The sequence below is a fragment of the Athene noctua genome, chromosome 23, assembly GCF_965140245.1.
Source record: "Athene noctua chromosome 23, bAthNoc1.hap1.1, whole genome shotgun sequence".
NCBI lineage: Eukaryota > Metazoa > Chordata > Aves > Strigiformes > Strigidae > Athene > Athene noctua.
The window spans coordinates 8,482,161-8,500,446 of NC_134059.1; the positions used below are offsets into that span (position 1 = coordinate 8,482,161).

The 18,286-nt window shown below is 61.6% G+C and overlaps 1 protein-coding gene across 3 annotated transcripts; it reads left to right on the top strand.

Moving 5' to 3' along the window:
• Positions 1-1,333: 1,333 nt before the first annotated feature.
• TAFA3 (TAFA chemokine like family member 3) lies at positions 1,334-17,913 on the top strand. 3 transcript variants are annotated; one of them, XM_074925383.1, is made up of 6 exons: positions 1,334-1,461; positions 6,464-6,548; positions 6,833-6,948; positions 14,018-14,167; positions 15,057-15,181; positions 16,466-17,913. In XM_074925383.1, the coding sequence occupies exons 3-6, from the start codon at positions 6,834-6,836 to the stop codon at positions 16,475-16,477; spliced, it is 402 nt and encodes a 133-aa protein (XP_074781484.1). In that variant the 5' UTR covers positions 1,334-1,461; positions 6,464-6,548; position 6,833; the 3' UTR covers positions 16,478-17,913. The 3 variants fall into 3 exon arrangements, with proteins under 3 accessions (XP_074781484.1, XP_074781485.1, XP_074781486.1); XM_074925384.1 differs by lacking the exon at positions 1,334-1,461 and adding an exon at positions 1,684-1,699; XM_074925385.1 differs by lacking the exon at positions 1,334-1,461 and adding an exon at positions 6,297-6,316.
• The last annotated feature ends 373 nt before the right edge of the window (positions 17,914-18,286 follow it).

Consider the following 18,286-nt stretch of genomic DNA (forward strand, 5'->3'; position numbering starts at 1 on the left):
CAGCGTGGCTCTTGCCCGGGCCTTCGGCTGAGCCCTGTGCGAGAGGGGACGCACGGAGGCTTCGGTGAGCTCATGGAGAGAAAATGGCTGGGAGAGCTGCAAACTGCCCACACGTGGGTGCCTGAACAGCTCATTGATCTGTAACTCAGATCCGTCTTAGAAATCGTTCAGTGCCTCCAGCTGAGCTTGAAAGGTCTGGGAGTGAACTGAGCGGTCTTCAGAAACCAAAGGCTTTCCCTGATATACAAACGGGTTTGAGTAAAGCACAGAAAATGAGTTGTGTGTAATTCCAGCCTCTCCTCTCAGCCGTCCTGAGGTTGTGGGACTCGCTCCTGGCAGCAACTGTGAAAATTCAACCCTGGCTTTTGCTGCCCGTCGGCATTTCACAGCCTCTTGCTGCCGGTTGTACCAGCAGCGCCTGCAGAGCCGGGTCCGGGGGGGCCCGGGGGGGCCCAGGGGGGTGGGCTGGGCCCGTCAGTTGGGAACCGGCCACCCCGGGCCGGTGTTGGGGTCCCCTGTGTCGGGCTCGAGGGTCTTGGCAGAGCTGGGGCCGGGCCGGTACCGGTGTCTCAGCAGTTCCTGGCTCCAGGAGAGCCGGGGTGTGCCGGGCTGAGCCGAAGCCGAGGACCCGCTTGGCGCAGGAGGGTGCCGCGGGAGCGGGGCTGTCCGTCCGTCCGTCCGTCTGTCACCGTACTGTACCAGTCCTTGCTTGCCAGGCACGTCACACCTTTTTTTTGGAGGTGGAAGCTGGTTCTCAGGTAAATGAACAGACCCAGTGCCAGCCCGGGATCACTGGTGCCAGGCCGGGATCTCCAGTGCCAGGCCCAGTATCACTGGTGCCAGCCCAGGATCTCCAGTCCCACTCCCAGTGCCGGTGCCAGGCCCGGTGCCAGCCCGGGATTGCTGGTCACGCTCCCGGTGCCAGCCAGGCCCGGTGTCGGTCCCAGTGCCAGTGTGGGATCGCTGGTCCCACTCCCAGCACTGGTCCTGGTGCCAGCCCAGGATCCCCAGTCCTGCTCCCAGTCCCGGAGCCGGTGCCAGGCCCGTTCCCGGTGCCGGTGCCGTTCCGTTCCCGGGATCCCCGGTGCCGCTCCCGGTGCCAGCAGGGGGCGCTGCGCCCCTTCCCGCGCCCCGGGCCCGCTCGGCTCCGCGCCCGCCGCCCCCGCCCAGCCCCGCGCCGCCCCGCTCCGCACCGCGCCGAGCCGAGCCGAGCCCCGCCGAGCCGAGCCGAGCCCAGCCGAGCCGAGCCGAGCCCAGCCGAGCCGAGCCGAGCCGAGCCGAGCCCAGCCGAGCCCAGCCGAGCCGAGCCGAGCCGAGCGCTGCCGGCGCCGCCGCCCGGCGCTGCCCGCGGCCCCCGGCCCCCGGCCGCAGCGGCCCGCGGAGGCGGCGCTGACCCGGCGGAGCGGGCGGACGGCGGCCATGGGCAGCGGCGGCCCCGGCCCGCACGGACGGCACCGGCAGGTACGTGCGGCTCGGGCGGAAAGTTGTGGGACGGGGCCCCCGGGACGGCCCCGGTGCCGGGCGCGGCGCGGCGGTGGCGCCGTCGGGGTCCCGCGCCCGGTCCCGGTCCCCGCACGTCGCTGCGGGGGTGCAGCGTGTCCCGGTCCCGTGTCGCCCCCCGGGGCGGTGCGAGGCTCCCGGAGCTTCGCGGGCCCCCAACCCTTGCTCCGCCGGCCCGGGGCTCGGGCGGGTCTTCCCGGTAAGTTTCTCCGCGGCGGCTCCAGCCGAGGGCTCGGTTCCCCCCCGGGTCCCGGCCGGCCCCTGCCCGCCCCGCGGCGGGGGGCTCTGCCCGCGGGGGGGGTGCTCGCCCCGCTGGGGCTCGGGTCTGGCCGGGGCCTGCGGCGGGGGCGAGCTCCGGCCAAGGGTGCGATTTACCCCCGGTGAAACGATCCTGCCCGGCCCGCGAAGCCGCTCGGCTGCGGGAGGCGAAGCTCCGCTGAGAGATCCGAGGTTCCGGCAGCCCAAAACCCTCCGTCACCCCGGGAGGGGGACGCGAGACCAGCCCCCGCCTGGCCCCGGCGAGCTGCCCCGCAGCCGGAGCCCCGGGATGGACGGGGGGTTCCCTCTCCCTCCGCCTCGCCCGGTGGGGCCGGGCTGGAGCGGGGCAGGGCTCGAGGGCGCAGGACGGGGCCAGCTGGCACCGGCCGCGTGTCCCCTGTCCCCTCACCCCGAGGGCCGCGGCGGAGCGGGAGCTTGTGCCGGACACGGGCGGGAGCGGATCCGCGGCATGGCGGTGGGCAGGGAGCAGGAGCCCCCTCCTCCTGCCCGTTAGCCATCCCCTTTGAGGCCTGGGGGCTAGTGGGTGCGCAGGTGCCCTTGCCCGGGGCCCGGGAGAGCTCGTCTGCGCCGGGGCACCCGCACCCCAGCGAGGAGCCGGCACGGGGGGGTTGTATCTCCTGGGGAAACCCCGTGAGCCGAGTCCTCTGCTCTCCTCCCCTGACAAGAGGGACTGAGCTGCTCTTGACCTTGGGTGTCAACCCCCCGTGAGCAGTCGCGCTCGGCCAGCGAGTTCCTGGCTCTGGATGAGGTTCGAGCTGCCAGCAGAACCGACCTTCACAACGCCAGCGGCAGTGGGGCGGTGGGATGCGCCGCGGGAGGGAGCAGGGACAGGCCCGTGCTTGGGCGGAATTAGCTAAAAACTCTCCAGCTCACCTTGGCTGGGAAGGAAATGCTGCAGACGTTGGAGGAATGAGCAAAGAGCTGGAAATAAATCAGGGTAGAGGAGAGGACGAGCGAGCACGCTTCGGGGAAGGAGTCCTCTGTGCTGCGGCGCGCTGCCCTGCTGCCTCCGTGCCCGGCCGGAGGGCACGTGCCTCGGGCTGCCCTCGCTGGCACCTCTGCGGGGCTGGAGCGCTGCTGGTGCACCCCGAGGAGGAGCAGAAACGAAGGGTGCAAAAGGACTCGGCTCAACCTGGAGCTCTGGGGCTCGGGCCAGGCGCCCCTGCGGAGGGATTCCCCTCGGGGAGGAGCGGTGTGGCGTCCGGGGAGGGCTCAGGAGTTGCTGGGCGAAGCTCCCGCGGACACACCGGCCTCTGCGGCCGCCGTCGCTCCGACCTCTCGCCTTTGCCTTAACGGAGCGTCCTCGGGGCTGGGGTGTAGCTGGGCCGCTGGCCTGTGCTGAGGAGCCCCGAGCTGCGGGTGCCGAGGGGTCCCTGCTCAGAGGATGGCAGTGTCCTGCTGACCAGCCCCCCCAGGGACCCCCGACCTCGCAGCTCATTCCTGGGACGGGCAGCAGCACTCTCGGAGACCCCGGGCCCAAACCTCCAGCCTCTGCGTGTCTGAGCGTTTCCTCGCCTGCCCTCCAGTCCCAGCTCAGAACCGAAAGGCGGAAAACAGCGAACCAAAAAATGTTAATGAAAAATTCCACAAAATTCCAGACAGAGCAGAGGAGAGAATACTGATATTTTCAATCAAAATTAAGTGCCTTGACGTGCCAGAACACCACTCTTCATTTCAAAATGACATTCCAGGCTGAAGAATTTCAAGTCAGACCAAACATTTGTAGCTGGAGTCTCACGACGATGGAGGTTGATAACTGTCAAAATAGCAATTTCTGCGAAGCTGTTTTCTAATGGGAGTTTGTGCCTGAGTGGGAGCCCCGAGTGCCTGCGCGGCTCCCGGGGGGAGCGTGGCTCCGACAGCCGCTGAGGGGGATGGCCCCCCTCGGCGCCGTGCTCCTCCAGCCCCCCTCGGCCCCGTGCTCCTCCAGCCCCCCCATGCTCTCCCCGGCCGCCAACTCGGCTCCTGCTGCTTGGCGTGGCAGCTTCTCTCTGAGCGCGGCGTGGGCAGCGCAGGCTGCATTATTGATAACTCCGGGATTTATTTATCCTTCCGTGGCTATAGCAAACAGCTCGGCCTTTCCGAGTTAAATATAGTTTGCGCTGGGAGTGTGTCCCTGCCCTGTGTGGGATGGAGGTGGCCAGCGCTGCGCTGGCTTTTTGGCCCAGCCGAGAGACCTGGGGACATTCCCGGAGACCTCGCGAGAGCCGGAGGGTCCCACAGGCCAGAGCTGGGGCCGGGCTCTTGGGGGGGGCTCCGGAGCGTGCTGCGGGGCTGGGGGCTCATGCCTGGGAGCTGGGCTGTGCCCAGGGGCTCCGGGCGCAGGCAGAGGGGCTGCTCTGCACGGGGTGTGTTGGTGTCGGGGACTCGCTGCTGCGAGACACGTGGAGGCTGGGGACAGCGTCGTGTCTGCTGTCCTCACATCTGGGCTGGCAGATGTGCCCTTCCCAGGGCAGGACAGATGTGGGCACAGCTTCTCCCTGGCCCAGCGTGGTCGGGGGGCGGGAGGGCTCCCGGCCGGGCGCAGTGCTGACGCCCGCGCTGCCCCTGGGTTTATGGGCAGGGCTGACCAGCTCCGGGCTGTTTACTTTTTCCTCGAGGAGATTGCACGCGTTCCAAACTGGCATCAATATTTACACGACGGGCTGTGACATCCCCGAAGGGACTCCGGCAGCGCAGGCTGTTGTGTGGAAATCCCCCCGCTGCAAGGAGCAGATTCTGCCGACAGCCAGAGCGCCGGAGGGTGCTGAAATTCGGCTTCACCCGAGGGAGTGGGCGCAGTCTGGTCGCAGCGGCTCGTGCCCGCTCCAGGGAGCGATGGCTTCCCGGCGCACTGAGGCACCTCGGGCCCGCTCTGGCGATGTGGTGGCGGAGGGGGCTCGGGGCTGCCTGGCCCTGGGCAGCGGGGCTGGTCTGCGCAGCCCCCCCGGGCCCCGCAGCGCAGCGTGCAGGATCAGCCCCTCATCACCCGGCAGGCAGGGATGGCACCAGGAGGGTGAGCAGGACGCCGGCGCCTCCCTGACCTCCCCGACCACGCTTCCGCCTGCTCCTGGACGAGCTGACTACCCCACGGTGTTAATTAGGAGTATTTTCTTACCTCTGGATTCTTTCCTAGCATAAAATATGTGTTTTTGTCAAGATACCTTTCTTTTTTTTTTTTTTTTTTTCCTGGGCAAATGTCAACGTTTTTGGTGACATTTTCTGATTTATTTTTTTTTTTTCCAGCTGGGAGAATCAAAATGGAAAATACCACTTTAAATCAGCATTTTAGAATGAAACATTTTTCATTTTAAAATGTCAGTTTAAAACAGAGCAATTCATTTTGAAATGCTTCAAAACAAGAAATGCCCTTTTACCACCTCAAATCATTTTGTTTTGATTAAAACCGTCAGCATTTTCTGTTCTGGCGCTTCATCGTAGGAGTCTCTTGCCCTGTCTCAGCCTGGTCCAGAGCAGGCAGAAATTTAGGAGATGGTTGAAAATGAAAAGATTTCTTCTGGCAGCAGCCCCAGTTTGTCCAGTGCCCGGCCGAAGCCCCGCGCTGCCCTCGCTGCCTCCGTGGGCCCCGGCGGTGCGGGCAGCGGGGATGGTGCGGCGGAGCTCCCCGGGGAGGGCACTGAGGGGCAGCCCGGGCACCCACGGCCTCTCCTGGCCGCGCTCCCGAGCCTCGGCCTCATCGCCACTCGTCTTCACGGCCTCTCGTTAATAAATGATGAGCCGGCACTGAAGTTTTATGGGGGACGTTGGTATTTGCTCCGCGTTGTTTGACAGCAGAGACGTTGCTGTCAAAGCCGTTACCGCTCCTGCTGCCGCCGGAGCCCTGGAGCCGTTTCCACCTGCAGGGCGGTGGCTGATAAATAGTACAGGGAATGTATTTAAAGCAGTCGACAGTAAAATACCAACTCTTTGAGGATTTAAATTTTTCCTTAAGGGCTCCAGATGATATAAAACCGGGCTCCTTCCCACCACACATGTCCCGGGTGGCGCGGGAGCGGGTGCCAGCGCCGTGCCGCGGTGCGCGGAGCCGCCCGGGGAGGTTCCTGGTGTGTTCAGAGGCCGTGGGTTTGCGTCGGTTTATGAACTTCGCAGCTGTACTGAGAGGAGAAGCAGCCCCGGGAGGTGGCATGGTGGGGACGGCGGGGTGTGGGTCCCGGCACTGCCACGGGCCGTGCGTGTCCCCCTGGGCATCAGCCGCCCCGTTCCTCGTCTGCCCGCGGAGCAGGAGGTGGCTGGGCCCTGGGACGGCCGGGGCGGTCGGTCTGTCCGTCTGTCTGTCGGTGAACAGTGCCCAGCCTGTGAGAGCCAAACCTTGGGCGTCACCGCCAGGGACCTCGGTGACACAGGGGCGATGACAGCGCGTAACCGCAGTAACCGCACGCGGAAAAGGCAACACCTGGACTGGCTCAGTGCTCTTTCCTCTGGCTCTTCCCGCACACCCCGGGGCTGTATTCGCTGTCTGTGGTCTGCGTTAGCTGCTGTAACAGCCCGGCTGGGTGCTCTGGCAGGAGGAATCGGAGCCCCGCTGGCGTGGCGAGGGGTGAGCAGGGCTACGGGCTCATTCCCCAGAGAGGTTTTGGTGTGTGCTCGTGTGCTGATGTGGGGCCGTCCAAGCTCCGGGGTGTCCCCCACTCTCCCGGGGGGACACGGCAGCTCGTACTCCCCATATTCCTCTCTCTCCTTTCAGATGCGCTGATGTCTGCCCCTTGCAAAGACCTGACCCCCCCCGGGTTGGCAGATGCGCAGGCGTGAGTGTGAACCTCCAGTAAAAGGTAACTATCACTGCTCCGTGCTCCCGCTGCTGGGATTCTCTCTGTCCCGCCGCGACGGCCAGCGCTGCTGGAGGAGCCTGAGCCCATCCAAGGGTGGTGGGTGAGCCCCGGGCGCGTGTCCTGTCTCCCGGGGCCGTGTCCCCGCAGCCAGGCCGCCCCGTCCCCGCGGCCACAGGCACCTGGGGGCCGCTCGGCTGCGTGCAGCGGCCTCGAGGAGTGGGGGCTGCACCTCCCAACCCTCCTCAGCCCCGCTTCCTCCGTGCGTCTCCTCTTGTTTTTGGTAGAATGAGTGAGAGAGACATACAGAGCCTGAGCAGATGGGTTTTTGTGCTCACTCTCTGCCTTACCACGCTGTGGGGAAGACTGACGCTGGCCTCCACCCATCACAGAAGCCATCCAGGTAGGGGAAGCGGCGTCCTCGCCACGTGCATCGCGCTCCCGTGCAATCGCCCCAGGCCCCCGTGACACTGGTGGCACCTTGGGGTCTCCATGGGATGCCTGGGGAGGGGTTGACGTGGGGCCAAGATGTTTGAGGGTCCGTCCCTCATTCCTGGGCGAGTGCCGGTGGTCTCGAGTCGTGTCACGCAGCGGCTGCGGGAGCGGGCGGGTGTCTCGGGAGCCATCGGCCCGGGGGACCTCGGTGTCCAGCCCTGTGGCTGGGGTCCGGGCGGTAAGGATGAGTGTGCTGAAGGTGCAGGGCAGAATCCAGCCAGCAAACATCAAGAGGCGCTGACATTTTCTCTCTGGTGCTGCTGCGATGGCCGTGGGATTTAGACTTCAAGTGTCCACGTGTGCAGGGAGCTCCCTGGGCTGCTCCTCGGAAGCAGCCTGGAGCCATATAGCAGTAAAGCTGTTCCTGGGAGTTATAAATTGTAAATACTTAATCTGGGGCATTTAAAAACTGTTGCTCGGTGAGCCTAGCTGGTCTGGGGAGCTGAAAAGCAAATTTCTTCACGTCTGTAGCAAAATCTGAGACACTTCTAGACATTCTAGATATTACCGAGGTAATTCATGATCTGGGAGCAGGGAGACATAACTCTTTCCACCTAAGTTGCAATGAGTGTCACAAACCACACTTGTTGGGTGATGGACACTCCACTTACCTTCAGCTCTCTGGTTGTAAAGATCATCTTGAAACCTGGAACGAGTATAAATTGATGTAGAACTGAAGGTCTTGCTGGGCAGCGTAGCCTTGGCTCTGGGGTGTGAATTTGTTACTCCCAGCGGTGGCTTCGAGATCCCCCCGATGCGGGTGCGCTGGCACGCTGCTCTGTGCCGTCGATGTGACTTTGGGGGGTTACGTGAACCCACGGTTGAAGCTTGTGGCTTGGGAAGCAGCTGAGAGATTGTGCTCAGCCCTTCGCGTCCGTGTGCCGGGCGTGGGGCCCAACGGGCCGCGCTGGAGCGGGGATCTGGTGCTCCAGGGCTGGGGGTTCCTCTCCTTGGTGCGCGGTGGGAGGATGGGGTGGGTGGGAGCCAGTCGTGCTGGCAGAGCTGTGCAGCAGCGGGTGCTTGGAGTACGGAGCAATCCTGGGGCACGCGCCGCCCGCTCCGTGTGCCTGTGTTTGGAAAAGGAGGTATTTAAGGGTTAATTTGAAACTGTTCATGCTCTCGCCTGACCCCACACCAAACCCTGTTCTATTTCTGTCATTTTTGCCTGACAGTTAAAGCAGCTCTAATCCTATAATCCCCATCCTCATTGCTTAAAACCAAAATGAGCCTTCCAGAGCGACTCCCTCAACCCGCCAGCCGGCACTTCCCTGCCTTCCTCTTTCTGACATAGGTGCACGAGAAGATAAAACTCCTCAGTTGTTTCTGGAAAGACTTTTTGGCACCAGGTCTGGACTCCCTGGGACACGGGCTCGGGCACTCGCCCAACCTGCCCAGTCCCTGGGGCCGGCCCCGCAGAGCCCCGCAGAGCCCCCTGCTCCCCGGCTGGAGCGGTTGCAGGGGACCTGCTCCTTCGGGGAACACTCAGGCCTGGCATTACCCGAGCAGCAGCTCACCCAGGTTTAAAGTGCAGATGCCCAAGTGTACTCACGGGGTGTGAATTATGGATAAATCTCGCTCCATACGTAAGGAGACAGGCTCACGTATTCACGTGCTCGCAGGCAGGGAGCTGGGGATTTTTCCCTCACACAGATTTATCCACAGTGAACCAAATCTTGTACATTTTATTCAGCAAATTCTAATCCACAGCAAAGAGGGCGTACAAGGAGCAAATACTTAAAAGTTTGACCCCGCTCTGTGTCTGTATTAACACGGTTTCTCTCTGCACCTCCTGGTTTCCTGGCACTGTGAGTGTTTTGTGTGGCTGCCTCCTCTCCTGGGCTGGATTTCCATGGGCTCAAAGCAGGAATTCTTAGTCTGCTTGCTGACTTCATGGGATTTATTTACCTGTTGTCTCTCCACTGCTTTTGCTTCGTTTGGGACAGGTTTTGGTAAAAGTGATGTTTGAAACACAGGTTCACAAGGTTCCATTCTTGGCTGCAATGACATTTTTGTCCTGGGAAGCCGCAGTTACGTTCCTGGGGGGGGGGGGGGGGGGGGGGATGGTTGTGGGGCTGCCCGTGACCCCCAGAGCCGGGGATGCCGAGGGACTGGCTGCACAAAGGGACAGACTCATCCAGAGATTTCAGTTTAGAGCGCTGCGTTTATTATTCACAGCTAAAACCAGGTGTGGCACCCAAAAATGAGCAATCGCAGAGGAAGGCCTTTAGTTGTGACAGGGCGGCCACACTGTTTCTGAGCACCCAAAGTTATTAATTTCTTGCCGAGAGCCCCCCCCCCTGCAGCCCCTGTCCAGGGAAACGCCGCGCTGTGAACATCTGGCTGCAGAAACCGGGTCTGACCCCTGGGGCTGCCCCAGCACACGGGCAGCGCTGACGGGTCCTGGGGTACGTGCTCGGATTTAAAGAGCCACGTGAATCAAGTGCAGAGATGAAGTCATTTGGAAATGGAATGGGAGACTCCTCAGTGAAGAATCATTCACCGGCAGTTTAACCCCCCCGTAACACGTTGAGCTCGTCGCGAAGGACGAGCCTGGATGCAGCCCCCGCAGAGGTGGCCCCAGCGTCTTCAGATAAAGCCCCCGAATGCTGATAATCGAAGTGCCGCCCTTGCCTGAGTTCACATTCATCACTCTGGCCGGAGCCGGAGCAGAAGTAAAGGCGTTTAGTCAGCTGGGATTTGCTTTCGGGAAATGAGGTTCTCCGAGTGAATGGGGAGCGGAGCACCGGTTCCTGATGATCCTGTAAGAGATTTACTGGTCAGCGCGTCGCTGCGTGGAGTGAAGGCGGTGGCCCTGCGGCGTTCATTTGTGAGATGCTTCTGCAGGATTCCCTCTCGCTTGGGGAAGCGTTGGCTTCTCCGTCATGTGCAGCCTTTACATCAAGACGGAGTATTTTTCTAAGCCACCCTCTCTAGATGAGGCAGGAGCGGCGCTGGGCGCGTGGGAAGCGCCGCGGAGGAAGGCAGGGAGCTGCATCCCCCACCCGCAGGTGCATCTGTCGCCCAGCGGCCGCTCGGCTGCTCTCCCCACGCTCCAGGCATTTGGTTTTCTGCTTGCAAGCGCGAAGTGACAGGATTTGCACGAGCAGTTCGTGGACGTGCACACACTCGCTCGTGCAACAGGGGGGACAGAGCATGAGTGGTGGGTCCATGGCAACCTCATGAAGTTCAACAAGGCTGCGAGGAGACCTTAGAGCGGCCCCCCAGGGAAAGGAGGGAGGGACAGGATGAGGGGAAATGGGTTTAAACTGACAGAGGGGAGATTTAGATCAGATCTGAGGCAGAAATTCTCCCCTGTGAGGGGGGTGAGGCCCTGGCACAGGCTGCCCAGAGCAGCTGCGGCTGCCCCCTCCCTGGAAGGGTTCAAGGCCAGGTTGGACGGGGCTTTGGGCAACCTGGGCTGGGGGAAGGTGGCCCTGCCCGGGGCAGGGGGTGGCACTGGGTGATCTCTAAGGTCACTTCCCACCCAAACCATTCTAGAATTCTATGATACGGAGTCATGAGGTGACAAGATAGTAAAAAATCCCAGCTGATATGCAGTGATAACGAGCAATAAAAACAAGCCTGCTTCTCTCTGAAACCCTCTTAAATAATGCATGCCTCTAAGGCAGTAGTGATTTTAAGATGTTAATTATTTAGTGAATATTAGTAGTGGAGTTGTTGCGGGGCACGGGACACAGACGAGTCAGGTCGTGGCTGCCCAGCCCTGCCCAGGGGCCGCCCGTTCCCTGGAGCCCCCCGGGCCGTGCCGCCTCGCACAGACCCTCCGAGCCCCCCCTCTGCCTCCCCGCGGGTTCTGCCCGTCCCCGTGTGCCGCTCAGCCCTCCCCAGACACCTGGACCCCTCGAAGGGTGTCTCGGTGCCCAGCGGGAAGGGGTTTTGACGCAGAGGGGTTGGGCACTGCCTGGCAGTTACTTGCATCCAGCTTCTCTTCGTTTTACAACTCTCCACCAGCAAGCAGAGCGATATTTTACACTGAACATGTGGAGCTGTGCCCACGCCTCCCTGAGACACACAAGATGTGTCATTCAGGTTATGCCATAAAAAACCATGTTCTGCCGCTGACTTAAAGGTCAGCCAGAGTAGGACAGCGTTCTTATTTTATTTTTGCGTGAAGGATTCAAAGGCCGTGTGTTCTTACAATGCTTTTATGGTTCCATGAGATAAGATTTTTTTGAAAAGGGTTCCAGTGGGGAAATACCAGTTAAATGAGAGGGAGAAGCATGCCAGAAGCTCTGGAACTTATCCCAGGCTCTCTGGGGGTTTCCTGCTCTCGGTGTTAAAAACACCATCCATCCGGCTTGTGTTCTCAGTCCTATCTGGTTCGAAGTTTCCTGCTGCTCAGCCAGAGGAGCAGCAGCCGCAGGGAGCTCTGGAGGAGCCCGGCGCTCTCCGGGCGCTTGGGCTCAGGCTCGGGCTCAGGCTCAGGCTCTCTGCTCACCCCCGTGGAGCGTCGGTTTGTCTTGGAGCTGTTCAGGGTTTGGATCCCGGAGCAGGGACCAGCCTGCGGGCGATGGGGTGTCTGTCCCACCAGGGTTCTCTTCCCGGGGCAGAGGCACTGCAGTTTGCTGCCTGAGCCCGCGGGCTGCGGCTGCCTGGGCCCTGCCTGGCTCAAAGGGAAGCTGTACGCTTTTGAGGGAAAACAAAGACTTTCTGAACCTTTCTGTTCCGAGGCTCGCGGCCGCCCCCCGTGCTCCCCGCATCTTCCCAGCAAGAGCGTCTGCCAGGGGCTGGAGAGCCCCTCGTGTGCCGCGGGTTTTGCCTTCCCCGCGCGGTGGGCTGGGGGCGAGCTGCGAGCTGGAGAGGGGCCACGTCTGTCTGTCCTGGTGGGACCGTGCCCGAGTGTCGGCCGGGACGGCCGGGCGTCCTCGGTGCGGCTGGCAGGGACACGGTGGGTGCCCGCGGGCTCCGAGGCCGCGGGTCCGGCACCGCGGTGCCGCCGTGCTCAGCCAGCCGCAGGGAGGTGGAGGAGAGGCAAAATTTTCTTTATCTCGGTGCTGCACCTTTCCGAGCAAATTCAAAGGGCTTTGGCACGTTGGCAAACTCTTACTGCATGGCTGTAATGAGCAATTTCTCAGTTCTGCCTGGCTCTCCTCTGCTGAACCTTTTCAAATTAGCTGAAAATGAGAAGCCAGAGAGCAGAAGTGAGAGGGAGCAGAGGGGTCGTCTGGCCCTTCCTCCTGGGAAGAGCTCTGCTAATGAAGCTTTGCAGGGAAGTTTTTATAAAAATGAGTCAAAACCACAGCTAGGTGTGAGCGCTGAAGTTGGAGGGTATAAAATTCCCTGTTGGGGTGGGGGGGGCTGTGTTGGGATGCAGGAGAGTGTGAGTGGCTCCTTGTGGTCCTGGACCAGAGCGTGGTGGGAATGTGGGCTCATAGTCAGCCAAAACCTCTGCTTATTCCTCAGATTATTTGAAAAATCCCATTAACCATAAAAACGGAGCAAACCAGTCACGTTCATTCTGTAATGAGTTGCTTTCCTTCTCACTTTCACGGAAGTCTACCATTTCTGCATACAAAAAGAATGGAAATTATCATTAAAGCTGAATTATGATGGCATTTAAGAGGGAGGGTAGAATTTATGGCCAGAGATGCTGCTACAAAATACTTCCAGGATAGGTAATTGTGTAATTATTATGGGCAGAAATGAAAGTGATGGTTCATTAAAAGAAAATGACCATGAAATAACAATAAATAAAGGCAAATTAAACCCGTGGTAATTGCGTGGCCCATCCTGCCCGAGTGCCGGGGGGGCAGGGGCAGGGCTGTGTGGCTCCCGGACGGGGCAGGCGGCGAGGGCCGAGCGCTGCTGTCGCTGCCCACGTTCCCGCTCGGCCCACGTTCCTCACGGCAGCCGTCGAGTGTCTGCCCGGGGGCATCCTCGCGTCCTGCCCCCCGTGTCCCGGCGCTGGGAGCAGGCGAGGGGCCAGGACAGCTTTGGCACAAGCCGTGAGGCTGTGCTGGATCCGCGTTCCCCCGCAGGGATGTGAAGACCTGGCTGCAAGGGCTTCCCCCGGCGCCGGGGGAGGGATCCCATTGCCCTGAGCTTGCATTTGAGAAGGGGAAGCAGCGGCTTCCCTGGAGCCACTGGTGGGTGGGCGGCGTGCGCTGGTGAGCGTGGGGACACGCCGCTGTTCCCGGGGAGCCATGGGAGCGCTCACCAGGGCACAGGTCAGCTCCCGGCCCCCTTCGTGTGTCACGTCCCACAGAGCGGGGCAGGGGACACCGGCACAAACCCCTGGGCACACACTCCTCGGGGCCTGGCTCCTCCGGAGCTCGTTAAACAGGAGCTGCAGGGATCGCCCCCCGCTCTCTCGATCACGACAGTGAGTCTGTCCAGCCCTGTCTGGCTAATTTGCGTCGTGCCTGTGTGGGCCATTACCCAGCAGAAGTCACTGATTCCTGATGCTAACAAGCTTCCAAAGCCGCATCCCAGAGGTGATAACCCAATACATTAGTTTTCTTTCTTCCTTCATATTTTAATGGCGCTGGGAGGGGGAGCAGCAGAACCGCCCGGATTTGCTGTGTCACCGCAGGGTGGAAACGCCACCCCGGTGCTCCCTCCTGCAGCCAGAGCGCGGTGCGAGATGGCGAGAGGGGAGTGCTGGCTTGGCTGGGGCTGGTGGTGGTGGCACGCTGAAGCCAAAGGCAGCGCCACGCACCATCCCCTCTTGTAGCGAAGTGTGTGTCTCGTTATCAGCTGCAATTAACTGATGTGCTCCCTCCTTTCAATAAAGCTCTTGGCGTGGCCTGGGTAGGACTCAGAGCCCAGATGCAGGAGGCCTGGAGCAGGAGCAGTGGGCTGGGAGGTGCTGGGCTGAGCCACGTGTACGTCACTGGCAGTTCTGGGGTGATTGCCGGTGCCTCGGTCACGGTCACGCACCGAGACGGTGAGCAGGGGGTGACCCGGGGGGGCCCAGGGCACAGCCCCGCTGACGGCAGCCGTTTCTCCTCCCGCAGTGCACGTAGAGCCGGGCACGTGCGAAGTCATCGCAGCTCACCGGTGCTGCAATAAGAACAAGATCGAGGAGCGCTCCCAGACGGTGAAATGCTCCTGCTTCCCGGGGCAGGTGGCGGGGACCACGCGGGCGGCTCCGTCCTGCGTGGATGGTGAGTACCCCGCGGCCACCGGGTACACCGGGTACCTCGCAGCCACCGGCGGGTCCCCTCCAACCCCGGCTGCCTCCTCCCGGTCGCTGTGGGACTTCCGTGCCCCTGGGATGGTCAGCGGAGCCGAGGGGGAGAGGGAGCGTTTTGGGGACACTCCCTGTCAGTGTGGCTGTGTTACCCCACGCCGAGCAGCCCCGGGGTGCTGCGTGCCACGGGAGGGTTACGGTGCTGCAGCGGTGGGGGCTCCTCCGGCGCGTCGCTGCGGTGGGGCCGGCGCCGCAGCATCGATCCCTGCGCGTCTGCTGCCCAGGGCCCTGCAGCCAGGGGCAGGGGCATGACTGCAGCCGGGCAGTGCCGTCACTGGCGAGCAGCACTCAGCAGAGCTCACACCGTGTGTATTTTATCACATGGCACCACGTGGCGTCACCGAGGAGGCGGCAGAGCCAGCGGCAGCCTCCGCCAACGCGGTATCGATTCACCACTTCCGCGAGCACATACATGTGCAACACCAAGAAATGCCAGGATGAGTCAGGGAAGGCTTTTGTTGTCCCAAAGAGGTTGTGTGTGTCGTCGTTCCCAAACAGAAGGGGCCCTGCTCTGGTTACCCGCATTGGAGTCACAAATTACACGGGCCGTGCAGAGCAGAGTCCGTCTGCCCCGGCGAGAGGAGCCCCAAGAGGCCACTGGACAGCGCTGGGAGCACAGGGCTGCCATTAGGCTTTTTACCCGGGGTAGTGGGAGAAAACAGAGTGTTTGGGAGGCCGGGGGAACAGTTGGGTCACAGGAGGCCAGGCGGGCGGCAAACGGCTCCTGGCAGGGTCGCTGCAGACGTGGGCTGTGCCGGGAGAGGGGCTGTCCCTCCGGCCGCTGACGGCCTCCTCGCCCCCAGCCTCCATCGTGCTGCAGAAGTGGTGGTGCCAGATGGAGCCCTGCCTCGCCGGGGAGGAGTGCAAGGTGCTGCCCGACCTCTCAGGCTGGAGCTGCAGTAGCGGCAACAAAGTGAAGACGACCAAGGTATGTCCCCTGGCAAAGCCCGGCCGCGCTTGCCCCGGGCAAGCAGAACCCAGGGAAGTGTCGCCAGAGTCCGCGGGGGAAGGGGATGCACCGGGGCCGAGCAGAAGGGCCGGGCTGCGGCCGCCGGGGCTGGCAGGGGTAGCGCAGACCCCGGCGGGGCCCAGGGCTGTGCTGATGAGCGGCAGCTCCCCGGGGAGGAGGGCGTTGCGTGGCTCAGCCCGCGAGCAGACGCGCTGGGGATGTTTCCGTACCAGCCCCGGGGGGGCTGCGGGGCCGTCCTGGCCGCCCCCCGGCATCGCCGCCGCGTCGGGGCAGCAGGTTGCTGGGCCCGGCCCTGAATCTGTCACCGCTCCCCCGTCCGAGGCAGCCGTCTGCGACACAGCGCTACATGATTATTATTTTCATGGCTTGCTGAATGCCCCAAAGAACAAGGTGTAATTAAAATTTTATCAAACTCATTAGTAATTACATATATGCCATGGTTAATCAGTTGCATAATTTTGTAATCATTGTTCATACTGTTGAGTGTAATTATTCCTTATGCTTTAGTTTTTCTCACCCCACCTCCTCTGCCGTAAAATTATCGTATTGTTATGTGGGGATTTTTTTTTCATTATCGCTAATATTTTTGTGCACAGAAAGCACTTTCGTGCTCACGTGCCTTTTTGGATGTCCAAGAAGGTTCCTCTGGCCCTGGGCATCCATCGCTGACCAGTAACTGCAGTTCTACATTCAGCTCGTTGTCTTTTTCCTGCAGTATTTTTTGTTCATTCTTCCCCCAGCTGCTAACTCAGCCCACAGCCTCTGCTCTGGCCGTGCTGTCCGGGGCTCTCGCTGGGGACCATTCCCATCCGCAGGACCCCAGGGCTCTCCTCCCTTGTCCAGCAGCCCCAACCTCCGTGGCCACCCTCCAACACCCCTTTTGGGTCCCTTGCCCGCCTCGGGGAGGTGGCGTTTTGGAAATGCAGACCTGTGTTTCAAAAGGACTTTCCATGCCCTGTCAGGAACCCTGCCCAGGGGGCTGGATTTGCCCCTCCCCGTCCCCTCTGCCGACAGAGCCCCGGGGGCAGCTACAACCAGAGCTTGGGGTTCACAACGACCCAGAAGCTGAAATTTGGAACAGCCACCCCGTTAAATGGACACAGAGAGCAGATCCTGTCTGCATCTCCTGAGGCTGTTCGCGGCGGAGGGGAATCAGCTGGATGTGTTGGGTAACTCGCCCGCTGCAAAGAGGTTGAGGGTTTCTGTGAGCAGGCCCCCGCCACGCTCTCTCCTTGCCCGCAGGTCACACGGTAGCCCCCGTGCAGCTCAGTGGTGGCCGACCAGCCTCGGCGCGGGTCCCTCAGCAGCCGGACGTGGCCCAGCGGGATGCGGGATGCTCGGGGGCTGCTCTGATCCGAGCACCCACTGAGCCCCGGCTGCCCCGGAGGCTGCGGCTATGGGAGCCCAGCGCAGCTGCAAGACTCCTGTCACTCCATGGTCCCCTCCGCCTCTGTGGACACACTCGCTGACCAAGAAATGGGCTCGTTTTCCTATCCCGTTAAATAAAATACGCCAGTCATGTAAGAGCTGTTGACAGGACAGAGACAGACAGACAGCAGCCCCCCAGAACGGGCTTTGTTCTGAAATAGCTGAAGTCATTGCTGTGAGTCACCTTTCCCCATCTCCCAAGATGCCGAATCGGGGTCGCTGTCAGGAATTGGGGAGCCAGTGGTTGTGTGAAGCCCTCCCCCGTTTGGGTCCTGGCTCCTGGCCCGGTGGGTTCCCAGGAGCCAGCGCCAAGCCCCGGCCTGATCTCGTGTCACCCAGGGGCCGGGGGGCTGCTCCGACCCCCAGCGTTGTGCTCGCCCTGCCACGGGACCCGGCTCCTGCGACCACGTGGGGCGGATGCGGCAGCGTGGCCGGGGGTGTCTGACACCCCATCAGCCCCCGGAGATGGTGAAATGTCTCATGGAGCGTGCTGCTGGTTTCTCCTTCCTCGGTAACTGCATTAATCAGGCTGTGAGTTTAATACCTGTTCTCTACCGTGCAAGTCCCAGGCACCGAGTTCCTGCTTGTGTTCGCAATGGAATGTCAGAGTAATGCGGGGGAAGCCTCTCCTGCCCGCGGGCCTGGCGTGCCTGGCGCTGTGCAGGTGCCCACCAGGGACCAGACCCAGCCAGGCTTCACTGCATTAATTCAAAATAAAGAGAAAGGTACCATCTCCTGGCCCCGAGCTCGTGGCCTTCTCCAGGACACGCAACTCCCCCTGCGTGGCAGGTCGAAGGGGAGAGGATGGGAACCCTGTGGCCCCGACATCGGCAGGGCCGGGGTCCCCAGGGCAGCTGTACTGGTGGGGCTGGTGGCACATGGCTGGAGCAAGAGCTGCAGGGCGCGGGGCCAAAGCCCCCCCCGAGCACCCCGGCCCCGCTCCGGGGGGATGTGTCGGCTCAGGAGGGGCCGGGGCTGGAGCCGTGCTCGGCTGCCGCTGGCAGGACTCGTTATTTAGGTGTTTTTGTAACGGGGTGTATAATACCTGCTCCAGATGTGATGTAAATACCAGACTGTGAAATAATAAATTCATTTTAATCTCTGCAAAGGATCTTTTAATTCTGCAGCGAAGGGAGGCTGTGGGAGCGCTTCTCTTGCCGACCAGATCCGAGGCGGAGGGGCTGGGGGCTCTGCCCCAGCCGTTCCAATCCCAACCGGCTCGTGCAGCGGCGGCCGCTCTCATTACTCATGCAACTGTCTAATTCTCTGGCTCAATAAAATCTTTTGGCTGTGACTTACACTCTCTAATTACACGTTGCATTAAAAAGGCATACTCTTTCATTTAGCCGAACCGCAGAGGAACAGTTCAGGCGATGCTGGGTTTTGTCTCGATTTCACTGACGTTGCGGCAGGGATGAGCCTGCCTGTGTCTCCCCGTTTCCACACGCTGAGACCTGACCCCTGAGAACCTGCCCGGCCCCGGCGGGCAGGTAGCCATGCCTCGAGACCCTTTTTCTTTTGTCAAGTGTTTAACTACATTTTTTTGTTCTTCCCCGTTGCGCTGGCTGGAAGGGTTTGAGGAGCAGCAGAGGGCAAAGCCCCGCAGAGGAGGAGCCGGCAGCTGCCCGCACACCC

Coding starts and splice junctions, on each gene's coding strand:
- TAFA3 (XM_074925383.1), top strand. CDS start 6,834: ATGAGTGAGAGAGACATACAGAGCCTGAGCAGATGGGTTTTTGTGCTC. Junction 6,949..14,017: donor CCATCACAGAAGCCATCCAG/GTAGGGGAAGCG, acceptor CTCCTCCCGCAG/TGCACGTAGAGCCGGGCACG. Junction 14,168..15,056: donor GGCTCCGTCCTGCGTGGATG/GTGAGTACCCCG, acceptor CCTCGCCCCCAG/CCTCCATCGTGCTGCAGAAG.